We start from the raw sequence: 15,770 nt of genomic DNA, 5'->3' as shown, positions 1-15,770 counted from the left end.
TGCATTTTTTGGTTTTAATGTATACTCTTGTGAGTCATATTTACTATATTAGCCAAGAATTGGACAAAACAGAGAGCAAGTTTGACAACTATCTTCCTTAAAATACTGAAGATGTCAAGAATCTCTGTAGCTTTATTTACTATCTTCTACAGTAAGAAAATGAAAAAATATTAAAATTTTTACAGATTCATCTTTTATTTACTTTTCCTTCAGTTGAAGATTTTGATGCCTTACCTGCAAAGTACTATTATTGATGACAACTCGAATTAAAAAACGTTGCATTGTTTCTGGGCTCTGTTCAATATTTAGGAGAAGTCCATGAGGATCATAGGTCTTAAATTCCAGGTGGATGAAATTTTGCATGTTCAAATGTAAGCCTTGAAATTCCAGGTAAGAATTGCCATAGTAGTAAGCAGAACTGAAATCTGTGAATAAATTTTGAGATATGTACAAACATAAAGACATTTTTCCCCTTCACACACTGCTTTCTTATTCTGGTAGTGGTAGCAAAGATATAGGATAATTATTTACATTTTTCATGGATTCATAAATTAATCTGAAAATTATATTGGTTTTCTTCTGCCAAAGGTTATCACTGAGAGTTTATATACTAGACATAAAGGTTTTTGTCAAATTATGTTAAGAAAGCATATAGATCAATCCCTGAAAGTCTAGGCTGCAAAGATGAAAGACTTGGTACATATCTAGTAGCTTTGGCTCAACATTTTCTTCAAAGTTAGGTGTTTTCATCAAACCTAGATGCAAGAAAAAATGGGTTTGAAGTCTTTATAGAAACTACAAAGTATCTAAATGGAGAAAGACATTCTACAACCTAATTATGAATTTGGCATCTTAATAATATATCAAATCTTTTCTGGTGCTAGGTTGAAAGATGAAATTTTCCCTTGGGTCTACATCCATCTTGTCTGATTTATCTATAAACCTCATAGTATTCAGCACCCTTTGAGGTACCTGGCAAGGGCAGATGCAACTCTTATTTAAATAGAAAAGGTATGTGAATACATGGCTACAAGCACACCAGGTCACACTTAGAAGGGGCTTCTTTGTATTTTTTTATTTCTTCCTGTCCCCTTCTTTCTTCTCATCTTTCCTTTCACTGCTCCTTTCCTCTACTTTTTCCCCTTCCCTTCCCTTCCCTTCCCTTCCTGCCTTCACTGCCGTCCCTTCCATTCCCTCCCTTCCCGTCCCTTCCCTTCCCTTCCCTTCACTCCTCTTCCCTTCCGCTTCCCTCCTCTTCCCTTCCTCTTCCTTCCTCTTCCCTTCCTCTTCCCTTCCTCTTCCCTTCCTCTTCCCTTCCTCTTCCCTTCCTCTTTCCCTTCCCTTCCTTTTCTCTCCTCTTCATTCATTGCTCACTTTCCCTCATTTTGCCCCTTCTTTTTCTTTCCCTTATGGTGTGTTTACAAGGGAAGGGACATGCACATAGGTACCTATTCATACACAGCTGCACTCTTGCACTTAGGTTTTTTCACTTGCCAGTATTTATACTGAGATCACTACATTTGTCTGCTTGTAAAGATGAAAAAATATGGGTTCTCTTCCATACTTGTAACATGAGGAGTTCAGTATTTTGATTTTTGTAGAAGCAGGTATATGATTCAGTCTCACAGCACACAATAATTTGTTTAATCAGCTTCATGAGACTGATAAAAAATTATATAAATATTAACAATTCAGCCATCTTGTGAAAAATTTTGTCTCAACAATATCAACCTGTATACAATACACAACACATAAGTGAATTATTCCATTTCACTTTGATAAATTTCACTCAGTCATCTCTACAGGGCTTTAGAGTATCTTTGAAGGTCACAGATCTCTTTTTATTTCCCAGAATAGGTAAAATTTCAATCTCTTATGACTCTCAGCAGAAAATACCTCACTAGATATGATTAAATTCTGTACAAAAATTATACTAGGATAAAAAAAAAAAACAACTGTTGATGATGAACTTTTGTGTATCACTATAAGGGTACACTGAATTTTATCCTTTCATGACTTTGCATAAACCTGTTTACAAAGTCCAAGTCATTGTTGTCAAATCTCAAACAAAGCTCTTAAGAAATTCTTAGAACTATATAAGAATCATCAACATATGCATACATAAAACATAGAGCAAAACAGACCAAAAACTCCAAGCAATAATAATCAATAACCAGTGCTGAAATAAAAGAAACTTTACAATTTTAAGTGTATTTAATCCTTAAAAACTCTTTTTTGAACTATAATCTTGCTGGTGTAAATTTCAGAAAATTAAATTAAAAAGAGAGGCACAGAAAGCCTTTTCCATTTTGTAGACAGGAAAAATTCTCAAATAAAAGGCTTTTGAGAATTATTGCCAATCCCTAACCCTTGTTTTTTTTCCTTCCTGAGCAAGCCACTGAGCTCTAAATCTTTCTCTCATTCTGCTTGACCTGAATTGCCCCTGAACAGATTTTGCTTATCCCAAGGAACCACTCAGCTATCCCCACACTCCTGAAAGTCTGACATCTAACCATCTCTTTTTCTTGATCCATTTAGGAGATCAGCTTGGCTAAAAGACAGCAAAGTGGTACACAACATCCCCTTCCTGCAGTCCTAAATCTTTCTGCTACCTTCCCAATAATTTGGAGGTGGGTTGTTTTTATTGTTGGGTTGTTTTTCTTTCCCACATTGTTCAGTGTATAATAAAGCTGACATGTGAGAACAGGTCAAAACTTATGTCAGCTCTTCAGAGATTTGCTAACACAAGGCATTTGAGACCCTAGGTCTCACAGAAGAGTAAAATCAGTAACCATGAGAAAAAACAAAAACAAAAAGGTAGTTGGGAGAACAGTTTCTTCATGATTCCTTAAACTGCAATTTAACTCTGATAACTGAGGTCAGACTGAATTATCTACTAAAATTCAAGGAAGACCAAACAAGCACAAGCTAGTGGCATCTACCTTTAGCTTTCTATATGTAATTGTAGCAAGTGCACAGAGCACTGCAGACAAAACTTGCTGCTTTATTCTGACCAACATCCACTTCTTTTTATCTTCATATAGCAACACGTGATGATGCCTTGCAAGACAGTACACTCCACTACTCCACTGGATTTGAGGCCAGTTTGGCTTCTACTGGGAAATACATTCATGCTGCTGAACAGAAAACTTCTTAAACAAATCATCTGCAGTACAATTTCTGCAATTACTCTTGTCCACAAATATGGAAAGGGTTCATGAGAGAAAGCACAGAAGAATATTTATCTGGCTCCAGGTTTCTGTAAAATCCCTAAAAATACTACTTCAGTAACAAAGAAGCTACATACCTTCCCACAACAGTTATTAACATAAACTGCTGGTGTGGTTTTACTTATTAAGATTCTCACATTGTTTGTAACAGTACACAATTTCTTTTTATAGAACATAAGCTTTTGCTTATAATCCCTCTACTGCACCTAGATGCAATTTTTTCACTTGACCTCTGGAGTTGGCATCCTAGATTGCTTTTTGTCCTAACAGAGAGGACTCCTCCCCCAAGCTTTAGAACAAAAAAAAAGAAAAATTGAAACCGTATCTTATCTTTACCTCAGAATGCCTAACACTTGCTTTCCTAAGAAACAGACAAGCCCTTTGGTCTAGAAAATCCTCTCAGCTTTAGCTTTCTCACCTGCGTACATCCAGCTCTCCATGGTTTTATGTTTACTAGGCTTCATATTAATGTCTGAATGTTAAAAAATTTGAGATTCAGCTGTAATAGTAAGCAGATTCACAGGCAGGTCTGAAACCCAGATGACAGGCAAGCTTCATTAACTCTTGCCACTCCCTACTGGTTTTTTCCATTCCAATGAGTACCAGCTGCATCAGCTTCAGAATGGAGGAATGCAAATTTAAAAATTTTTGAGAGCTACACAATTTTAAGTCTTTGTTTATAAAGGCAGGTAGAGAGAGATAATAAAAACTTTTTATATGTTCATGAGCATGCACTCCTGGTGATCGAGCTTTTGTCTCCATGTATTTCTACATATAATGTACTCCCTGCAGTTTGCATGGACTCAGGCAAAAAGAGGATTATAATAATGCTCTTCTTTCTTCTGCAATTCTTTTTGTTATGTTACACCTGGGAACAAAATCCTCCTGTTCAAGCTATTGGTCTTCTCTTTCTCATGGACATGTATTTCACATCTTTTTTTATTCTTTTAATTAGAACTGCCTTACAACATTCAAATAGAGGGCATTATTGCCTATGGAATAGACCTGTCATGAAAAATCATAAAAATAATTTTTTTATTTGAATTTTTTTAGTTTTTTTAAGAAGAAACACATTTCTTAATACCATAAAACTGTGGTCATAAAAAACATTTATGTTTGTTTAAAACCGGATAATGACGAAAGAAAAAAAAATAAATAGAAAAGCAAAACAAGTCAGAGCAAGAACTGTTTCGCAGGGTGCTTGCAGAGCCCTTGAGCCCAGCTGATGACTTCCAATGGATGTCTATGCCCCAGGTTTACACAAACAGCATGCAAGGAGCAGTGCCTCCCTGGAACAGCTTGTCAGCTTCCTCCATACAAACTGCCATGGTTTCCTCAGCCAGGGTGTACTCCTAGCATGCCACACTGGGCATCCAGCCCTGCCAGCACCTCCTGTGAGCCTGGCTGGCAGCACCCAGTGCCCTGCCCCTCCCATGGCCACACCAATGGATGGCCTTGCCACTGGCTGCCATACGCTGCAGTTCCCTCCCACTCCTCGCTGCTGCTTGTGGTGAGGTCCCTCTGTGGGCTCTGGTGGCTGCTCTGTGTTGTCTGGGGAGGGACTTGTAGGCACAGAGAAGGCAGCTGCCACCATCAGGTAGAATTTTGCATTAACACATGCAGAGAAGAAGCTGATCCAGATATAGAAAAGGCCAGAGGCCACGACCCCACAGGCAGGGATGGGTGGGCTGTTGAGACAGGAGAGGCTGGAAACTTGTGGTGAAGCAGCAGACATGCAGCTGCTCAGGGCACTGCTGAAGGCAAACAAGGCTCTTCAGGAGAGCCTCAGAGCCGGCTCAGCCCGGAGCTGGTGGAGATTGCTGCCTTGAAACATTTCAGGTACATGTGTGGGGTAAGGGACAAGTCAGGTCTTGCCCTGGCAACAAGTGCTGCCCTGCTCCACACACCCTGCATCCCCAGGGGCTGGATTCCAGCAGTGGGGCCAAACCCTGGCGTGTGGGAGGCAGTGCTCCACACTCCGACCCTGCAGCCCCTAACCCAGCTCCTAATGGCAAAATGACCAGAAGTCCCTCCTAAGGGAAGGGCCCAGGAAAGCTAATGGGTATGTAAGCCAAAGCACACACAGGTCTTGACCCTACATCCTCCTGGAATTTCTCTCAGGTGAACACCACTGGAACCAGAAGTGGTAGCTATATTTGTTCTTTTCTGTATCTCTTTTCTCTTTCTTCTAATTCCTTCTTCTCAAAGTTTGAGTAACTTAAAGTCAGATGGGCTGGAGTTTGCTAAGTGGAATGGGCTTACAGTTTACTAAATTAATGCTTTGTGAAATGCTTTATGTTGATTTAATGTTGCTCTAACATTAAAAAGTTCCCAGATTTTCTGAAGTTTGACGGTAAAGTTTTTATTTGTTTGCCCTCTTGAGAATATCTTGTCAGTGTTTCTCCCTTGCATCTAACTCAAGCTGCAAAAAATAATGTTAAATCCTTTTAAAATACTCATTGAGTGAACTCCGGGGCCTTACACCAATCCAGCCTGATGTCCTCAGAGGCTTGTCTGTCAACTTGACTGTCAAAGCAAGGATCTGGGATTCTATACAGGGACCAGCAGGCTTGCCCAGCTCACAGATGTTTAACCCTTGTTACTCTTCCCTATGGGCACCAATAACACTGCAAGGGTAGCCCAATACACCAAGAGTGACTGCAGAGCTCAGGTGTGGGAGGAAGGCATTGGGGGCTTTAGTCCTCCTGTTGAGCAGAAGTCTTACAAGGATGTTATTGAGCCTCCAGTTAGGCTCTTTGTAGATATTAATGACAGAGGGATAAGAGAAAATATACTCCAATTGAAACAGGTATCTTACCACAGAAGAAACATACTTGCTGTCCTAACTACAAAGAACTCATCTCCCTATTAGTTTTTTTTTTTTTTTTTAGTTCCACAGAATATAAAAGCAGGGTTAATGGATAATATAAATGATGCTTTTTTTTTCTGTTACTACTTTTAGAAATTTCTGTTTCAGGTAGCCTATGCATGTAGGAGTGAGGTTTGGTTATTTTCACTCTCAATGTGCTAAAAGTACCTCAGCTTTCATTCTCCTTACATCTGTTTTCTCTCAAAAAATCGAATTTCTTTGAAGTTTCATATTTAATGAGTCATTTCAATCACTCTCTTTTGCATCTAAAATAAGGTCAATCTTTCCAGCAAGTCCTGAAAAACAGCCACAGCAAAATAATCCATGAGATTTACTCTTTACTCCCTTAAATACAATAATCTACTTCATATTTGCAACCACCATTTAAAAGGCTTTTGTTTATTTTCAAGTTAGTCTCATTTACTTCCATACATTTCATTTAGTCTTTTCAGCTGAAACACCTTAAAGGCAGAGCAGAACAATGTTCTCCAACCATTATTTCTATTTACAGTTGCAAAGCTATTTCACTGCAATGTGCTTCACCTTTGGTTCCACACAACAAACCCACAATTACAGTGAATCCATGTTTTATGCTGTCACAGAAGACTGTGCTGCATGACTAGCAGGGAATTATACTTATGTTTTTCTCTCAAAGTTGAAATGTTCTCTAATGTGGCGTGTTAGACAACAATAAAATGTGGTTAACATCCAGAACGGTTGCCAGTGCAGCCCACAAGTAGCTTTCAAGCAAAGAAAAACAAGTTATGAATAAACGCCCTTTACTGGTACTTTTTCATGCTTACACAGAGCCAGGGATTTGAATAGCTGTTGAAATTCTTCTGAAAGAAAAATGTAACTGTTTTAGATCTCCTATTACTTCACAAGATCTTCACTGCTAGCCTAAACATACACATACACACATGCAGAAACACAGACATAGAATTCAGGTGCCCTATAGGCATGGAACATCAGACCCTAAATCTCAGGAAGCTCCTTCTATTTCCCTGAAGTTATTACAGATCTCTCCTTTCCTCATGCATGTGTCAGCCATGCCTTTTGATCCAAGTTTTGATTCTTAACTCCTACATGTCCAATAGCCAGTCTGTAATGTTTTTGAGTGAGGTCTGTACTCACCTTTGCTACTCACTCCACGAAGGGGACAGTAGGTTGCATTTTCTATTAATTTTCAGTTTTCCCTTCATTCTCTTCAAGAGTTACAGTTAGAAACAACAAGAAAACTGTGCATACAATATTTTCTTACACAGTTAATTTTTCATATTTTTTAAAATAAAAATGCTGACTGCAAAGAACTGAAAATATTCTCCTTGAACTCAGGGAAAAGGGGGGCAGAGTCTTCTAGCAAGAATACATTTCAATTATAGTAGGGATGTGGAATGCAATTAGTGCAGGAAATTGTTTTATTATGGTCAGAAAATTATTAATAATTTCTAAAGCAGGATTCTGTTTCCTCGTGATGTGTAAATTTTAAATTCAAATCTACTGACTATATCTATTAATTGCAGTAAAAGCTTAGTGAGATTAACTGATACTTGCTTGACTTCTGCCTGCTAGTCCCAGTTGGGATTTTTTGTCATGTGGGCTGGCTCATCAACATACAGATAATGGAAAGAGGTGTTACGTTCATGTGTTCATGGCAGTTGGAAGTGAATAAAAGAGATTCTTTCACTGAAGGCATAAAACATATATATATATATATATATATATATGAGAAAATCAGGAAAAACATCAGCAGTGTGTGCTTCAGCTTCAGCTAAAGACTGTGAGTTATTTTCTTTTTTAAATGTACTAGAAGAGACACAGAGAGGATCAAGTAGTATTACAGCAGAAATCAGGAGCAGCTCTTACCTTGGGGATAATTTGGCTTGCTCTCAGCAGAACTTCACAAGCCTTGCTAAAATCTTTCCCCCCTGCTGCTCTTTCTTCCAAAGCACTGGCAGCTGGCACACAGCCAGCACCAAGCCCAGTGCCACTGCCTACATGTTGATAACCCCCATGGCTAGAAAGCATTAGAGCCACCACTGGGAGAAAAGCAGTTTTATTCAAAGGAAACCAAGTTTTTTGCCCTTTACTCATAAACCAACAAGCTCTTTTCAGTCTCTTACAACTAGATTTTGAACAAACAAACTGAACTATTTTTAGCATATAGTAACTGTTTTAAAGATTAAAAAACTTTAATGGTCAAAGTAAGAAGAGTTCATAATGTAAATTTAAGATAACCTTTATAGTGCTATAAGCTATTCCAAAGGGAGTTATCTTCCATTATTTAAAATAAAAACAATTAATGTAAGTAGCAAGATAATCAAGATCTTGCAATGTATTGTGAGAGCTGCACACTTAAAGCAGAACTTTTTAAGCCTAAGATAAAAAAAAAAAAATCCCTTACCTCCAATACCAAGTCCATAATACAAGCAAGATTATTTCCTGACTGGAAAATAAACAAAACCATTGTGAAATCCAGAAAAAACCAGTATTTATATCTGGCCAAATTCACTGGTAGAAGAAATAGATTTTTAAAAATTTGTTTCATGGTATTCTGTTTTTCTATTGAAGTAAAAAAAATCACCATTAGGAAGGTGCACGGACTATCCAACCATGGGTATTGGTTTAAAGTGACATGCACAATAATATTGTCTATTCTGTGCATTTAGTTGAGGAGGTATGCATGGTATCTAGTAGGAGTATAATGGAATTATTCTCTGTGAATAATTTGTTCTTGCTCCAGATCCAAATATTCAGATATCCAACATTTTGATTTAGTAATTCAGCTTGAATTTGCTTAAGATTATGCAGCTATTGGAGAAGTGAAATTCAGGTGATTTGCTGACAAGCATTTTCAGAAGTGTGCTTATTCCTCTTGAAGGTATACATGCTTGTGAAGGCCTTAGATTCAAGTCATGTTTATTGTGAAAACCACCTCTGTCAGTCACTGATGAAATGCTGTAGCAAGATTGTCACAGACATATTTTATGAAAAATCCTTTTGCTAGGATTTTTCTCCTGAGAAGCTGAAAAGCCTCAGAAGAAAAGAAAAAAAATAATTATCTACTGCTGTAGAATGCAACAATAGATCTTTGATTGGTCTCATGTAGTTGTTTTTAATTAATAGCCAACCACAATCCAGCTGTCTCAGACTCTCTAGTCAGTTACAAGATTTTATTATCATTCCACTCCTTTCTATTCCTTGCTAGCCTTCTGATGAAATCCTTTCTTCTATGTTTTTAGTATAGTTTTAATATATAATTTTCTTTTAATATAATATATATCATAAAATAATAAATCAGCCTTCTGAAGGATAAAGTCAAGATTCTCCTCTCTTCTCTCGTCCTGAGACCCCTGTGAACACAACCACACAAGATGGCAATCTAAGGCTTGTGAACTATCTTTGCTTGTTCCTTGTAATTTATAGTAATTACTTATACCTATTAATTGTGCACATGCCCCACTAAATTGACAATGAAGTTTTATCTGTTCTGCATTTGTAAGTAACTGTTGTTGCATTTACCACAGTTGTGACTTTGCATAAGCTCCTAACTGCCTAGTCAGTTGCAGTTAAATCAGTCAAGCACACATTTGGTCTTCAGTATGCATTGTTTTTGTCACACCTGTGTATGACATCTCTCAGGCTGGTGGCAAATGGGCAGGCTAATATCAGCTGCGCAGTTCTGTCTTCATCTTGGGCACATGAAGCCTGAAAACATTCCCAACTGAAGTTGTACTTTCAAGATATATAAACAGTATACACAGTATTACCATATTTTTACAATCTGGGATGACACTCATGACCCTGACAGCAAAGCTATGGTTCTCTGAAATAATACTTCATTCACTCCTTCTGGAGAAGTTGCGACTAATATCTTACATATGTTCAGTATTTCTGTATCCCCCTGCTTTCCTTTCCCCCAGTTAGACAGTGCAAATATGCAGCTGTCCTATGAAAGAAATACCAAAGCCTCAATTAATAGTCTGGTGAGCATTATTTCTGCCTCCTTCATCTTAAATAATGTATTAGAAGCCTGTAGTCTTAAAATGCAGTCTTTTCTTAAGCATTTTCTAATGCATTCTTATTCTAATGCGCTGGTTTTTTACTTAACTTTTTCTAATGAAGACCTGCATGCACAGAAGGCATCAATAAAAACACTCAGCAAATGTTAAAAACGTGAATCATTCACAGTATTAACTTATTCAATGATGTCCAATAAAGAAGGCAAAAGAAACATGCATATGACAGGTTATTTTCTGTTTTACTTTCTGAATCCCAGTGGTCTAGGATCTGCTAACATGTTTGAGAACTATGAAAACAAATGTTGCCATGAATATTAAAGAATACAAATAAGAAGTGAATCATTAATAACATACCACACCAATATTCCATCACATAAAAATCAGTGAATGTTTTGAAGATCACACAAAAAAAAACTTTGATTGAAAACAGGATCAGAAAATCTAGTAGATATAATTTATGACACATAACCTTGCAGAGAAACCCAAACTCAAAACTTCAAAGAGATGGTTTATAAATTATAGATATAACATACAATACTGGCTGTTCCCCCTTTTTGTTTTTTATCTGATTTAGTCCCTTGAAACATGCACACGCAAAATTCTTTTTTGGTATCCTTTTAATAAGGGAACTGACAGTCCAGAGGATGGGGAAGGTTTAGAATAGTAAACTGCTGTTTAGGTAATTTATTTCAAGATATGCATTTGAAGTAGTTTATATGGAGAAAAATTCAACCTTACATTTGGTGTCCTAATGTAAGCCCTGTAGAATAATTTCCCCTGTGTAAAAGAACTTACTGTGTAAAAGAAGGCCTTCACACAAATTTTATATAGCACAGATTCTGCATGAATCATGGCAAGAAAATTAAATGTGCAGACATAGGACATCTTCCAAAATAACTACATGTATGGAATTTGTTGGTGATAATGAAAAATAAGTAGCTTCTTATTGCTTCAGAGCAACTACATGGGTTTGTATAGTGCTTGACTAGTATCTTTGGTTAAATGCAGATTGGACCCTGAAGTAACTACACCATGGTTGAGACAGAGGCTTTCTAAATGAGAATTTGTGCAAAGATCCCCACTTGTTGTCCTAAGGTTAAATTAAGCACAAAACTGACTGCAAACCTAAAATAAGGGATATGGCGGAAAGCTAGATGACTTAAAAATACTGCCTGATAGCAATCAGGGCTGCAAAACAAATAAGTTACCCATATACCTGTATCTGTGATGGAAAAAAAAAAGCAAATAGGTAAAGATGGCTGTTATCAAGATGACACAGACAATTAACGTGGCAAAAACATGATTTTTTGCATTCGAAGAAGCCTTGCAAAATACATAATATTCAACTGTGTTAAGAAGGTGTATACTATACACGAATTTTTCCGGTGCACTCAAAAATTAGGATGACAACAGTAAAAGCTGGAAACATTGATCAAATTTAGAATACATTCAAAGACACATATGGAGCAAAGAAAATGGTGGTAGAAGATAAAAGGCTCCCCTCTGGGTTGTATGCTAGTTGACAAACTAGGAATATATTGTAGAGTGGTTTTGGTTAAACTGGGCAGAAACACCAATTAAGTGTAGTGGTTTTGGTTCACCAATCTGAGTTTCCCAGCCAATGCACCAATTAATGTGGTGGGTCTAGTGCTGGCCAAACGCCAGTGCACCCACTAGAATTATTTACTCATTTTCTGCTGTGAGATAAGGATTAGGGGGAGAGCAAAGCAGGCTCAAACCTTTAAAGGGTAAAAAATAAAACTTTATTAACAGAACTAAAATAAAATTAATAGGAAATCAGAATAAACATTCAGAACACTTCTCTTCTCCCACACTTTTCTTTCTTTTTCCCACTGACAAATTCAAGAGACAAATTTGGTGTTTTCAGTCAGTTTACCACTTTTAAAATAATCTTTCTTCAGTCCACTTAGGAAGAGGAGTCTCTCCTGCCATGCCATGGAGAATTTTCCACAAGAAATAGTTCTCTTGTGGTTCTAATTTTCATGAATAGCAGCTGCCCAGAAATCTGCAATCACGAAGTCCCTCCCACGATTCTGTAGTTTTCCCAAAACTAACACCATGGGTCATTTCAGCTTATTGGAGTACAATTTTAAGGATGAGCTGTTCTAGTATAGAAACAAAACCTTCTTTTATCTATGGGAACAGAGGTTTTCTTGTTTCATCCCTGGGGCAAGGTTTCTCACTTCTCTCATATCTTTCTGTTCAAGCTTCTCACTGGATCACAACTACTTCAACATCTGCTTGCTTCAACATGGGTGCCTCTGCTCATAGCTGTGTTTAGAACACCGCCACATGCCCCCAGTGCATTCCATGAATTACAGGGAAAAAAACCAAAGTCTGATGTATCAATTATATCTTCACCATAGCCTTACAACAGAATTTCAGCCTAAGACTAAGATACCGCCTCATTCTCCTCCCATCTGGGATTTGACTCCTTCTTCACTGACCTTGGTTTCTCTGTGTTTTATTTCTTTACATGTCTTCATCCTTCCCTTTTTTTCTCACTTGAGAGGGGATCGATGTCTGCAAGTTTCATCTGTGCACAGAGAGAGTTAATATCTTGCCTGGGCCTGTGGATGGTTATGTGACCTCTACTGCGCAGCGGCAGCGCCCGCTCTGGCTGCATGGCTGCCTGTGTTCTAGGCCGTGTGATTTTTACACGGCACCAGGATGGCTCGGCGGCTCACGGCCAGAGTGGAGCCTGGCTTGGCTCCACCCAAAGCCGAGTGGAGCTGGCCTGGCCCGCCGGCCATGGTTGGAACTCGGCGGGCTGAGCTGCCCTGGCTGTGCGGGGCAGTGAGCGCAGTCCGGCCAGCGCTGCGGAGCAGGGCCCGGCCCTGCCCTGCCCGGCCACGCAGGCCACCAGAGGGGACGGGGCCTGACCAGGCCAGCATCCAGTTACCTGTTCAAAGGCTGCAAGCAGGAGCGTTTTTCGCAGGGTTTGTTCCTTTTAAGATGTGATTTTAGACTTGTGTTCAGCTTTCTTAACTGGTTTAGCAGGGCGTCAATATTCAGAACTAGCCAGCGGATTGGTTCTGCCCAGCCTGAAGGAAGCTGTCAGGATCCCCACAGGGAACCATTTCTGCAGCTTGTGGACTCCCTCCCAACTAAAAACCAAACTACGTTAAACCTCGACATCTTGTGATTCAGATAAGCAAGTAACAATGAAGAAAACATAGCAAAGGATCCTAGAGAGAAAGTGAAAGAGAGCAGAGAGGAGAAATCAAGAATGAATAGTAATGGAATCAGTCACTAGGATGAGGGGAACGTAAATGTTAAGAGCTTCAGAATAAAGAGGAATATGGATGGCATTTCTGAAACTGTGAAAAAAAAGGGTGGGATTGTGTGTGATCAGAACTCAGGTGGGAGTGCATTCAAAGTGTTTATACTGTCTATCTGCAACAATGGAAGAATTAATTCAGCATGCAGAAGTCCTTGTCAGCTTCATACCTGCACTGCAGTAAGATGAGGCAAGTAGGGGCAGATTTAAATTTCATGTCACACATGCAAAACAGAAGTAACTTTTCTTGCATTGATGATGTGGTGTTGGCTCTTCCACAATGAAGAGGAAACCAAAGGGATCTCTAGAAATCCTAAGAGATAAATGAGAGGTCAAGTATCTAAAAGGATCTTTGTCTTCAAAAGGAACTAAAATTTTCCAAATAATCTTCCTGGTACTATTGTTCAGATGGATGTATTCAGATATCTTCTTCAGATTTAATTCAGAAAGGTCATAACGTAATAGCCAGAATAGAAATTGCTATGCTAAAATTTATAGTTAATTCTGCTTGGTTTGGAATTACTTACTTTAAATGCAACTGGTGCATCTTAGAATCAAGATGGAATTAAGATGATTAAAGTCAATATACTTGATGCTGTTTAAGGCAAAAATTAAAATACACCTTAATTCCTATTTTGCAGTGAATATGATTACTTTTAGGTCCATAATTGAGAAAACCCAAAGCTTTCATAGAATCATAGGACATAGTGGGTTGGAAAAGACCACAGTGGATCATGTGGTCCAACCTCCTTGCTCAGGCAGGATTATCCTAGAGCACATAGCAGCAGATTGTGTCTGGATGGTTCTTGAATATCTCCAGTGATGGAGAAGGAAATTCCTCCTCATATTTAGGTGGGACTTCCTGTGCATAGAGTTTCTGCCCATTTCCTCTTCTTCTATTGCTTGGCCCCACTGAGAAGAGCCTGGAAACATCCTATTGACACCCTCCCTTAAGAGTCTGTTAGCCTTTAATGAAGTCCACTCTCAGTTGTCCCTTCTCGAGGTGGAACAGGCCTAACTTCCTCAGCATTTACTCATACGAGACATGCCCCAGCCCCCTAATCATCCTTGCAGCTGCCACTTTGTTTTATATTTCAGCTCTTACCATTAGAAAAATGTCTTCTTTATACAGACAGTCTATCTTCACATATTAGAAGTCTACAGTCATAGCTACTGCTGTGATGTACATGATTCATTTCTGCTGAGTATTCTATCCAGGAGATGCAACTTCAACTTCTCCACTAAGTTTTCCTAAACATATTTAATTATAAAATACAAATTAATTAAAATTTGAAAAAACCCCCCTGTTTCTCTGCTTAGATTTAGCCCTGACTTTTACCAGAGGTATAGCAAGACTCTGCTGATGTCCTTATTAATCAGAGTAATTCTTTCCCTCTGTTCTAGTATGTGGATTTAGACCACATTGTCATCCTATTGAGTCAATGGAGAATTCTCATTTTACTCAAACCCAAGAAAGCTTTCTAAAAGAAGAGAAGTAAAGTTTTCTAAAAAAATGGAAGGAAAACTGCAAAGCTGCCACTACTAGAATAGTCTAGATCACCATCTTATCTTGTTCACTTGGGAAATGACTTATGTCTGTATGGAAATTGTCTTGCCCTAGTAGAGAACAGGAATTTTTGTTTAGTTCTATAAATCTCTGTGCCTGCAATAGCAACACGACTTCAATGGTGGTCTGCTTTAGGAAGGTCCCCTTACTCTTGTGAAGTTGAAAGGACCAGATCTCTATAACTTTGGGTCATGCATTTCCTAATATGCCTTCATTCTTTAAAGAAAAAATTAGATAACAAGAAGCTGGGTTAAAGAAAAATCGCTGTTTAAAATTTATGTTTCGTAACTTTTATATATATTCAGCGTAGTTTCAAATTTTATCAACTTTTCAAGGACAGTAGCAAAAATGACCTGATATTAAAAATTTGACTGTTGTAAAGGTCTAATGAAGATCAGCTTCTCACTGTACAGGAAATGTGTTAACGCAACTCTAAAACAGCACACTGAGCTTTGTCTGAGGACTTAGAATTGTCTCCCTTATTTAAAGTACAAAGCAGGTTTCTCATCCCTTAGGAGCAAAGTGCTAAGCCCTCTGAAGGAATTAAAAGCATTTCTCTTATAAGTAGCAGGCATATTGAATCCATGACAATTCACAAACATTTACAAGCAAGGCAGAGACATACATATTACAAAACCCCTCTGCCTGGAGAAGTTTAACTTGCAGCTCCCATCTTCCTTAGGCATGTCACGGATCATGTACATGTCTCAATAATGCCATCCTGCAGAAGTGAATGTAAAATCCACTGGGACTGAGAAAAGGAGGGAGATGTGCAAGCCAT

General features: G+C 38.3%; 1 protein-coding gene across 1 annotated transcript in view; it reads right to left on the bottom strand.

Moving 5' to 3' along the window:
* EYS (eyes shut homolog) overlaps positions 1–15,770 on the bottom strand; it is a 700,331-nt gene that overhangs the window by 263,275 nt on the left and 421,286 nt on the right. Inside the window, exon 32 of the mRNA XM_050973021.1 lies at positions 235–425. Within this exon, the coding sequence (XP_050828978.1) occupies positions 235–425 (191 nt within the window). The remainder of the gene's footprint in view (positions 1–234; positions 426–15,770) is intronic.

The sequence above is a fragment of the Serinus canaria genome, chromosome 3 (genome assembly GCF_022539315.1).
Source record: "Serinus canaria isolate serCan28SL12 chromosome 3, serCan2020, whole genome shotgun sequence".
NCBI lineage: Eukaryota > Metazoa > Chordata > Aves > Passeriformes > Fringillidae > Serinus > Serinus canaria.
Note: the sequence above shows the minus strand (reverse complement) of the source record. Positions and strands in the feature narration are given on the sequence as shown.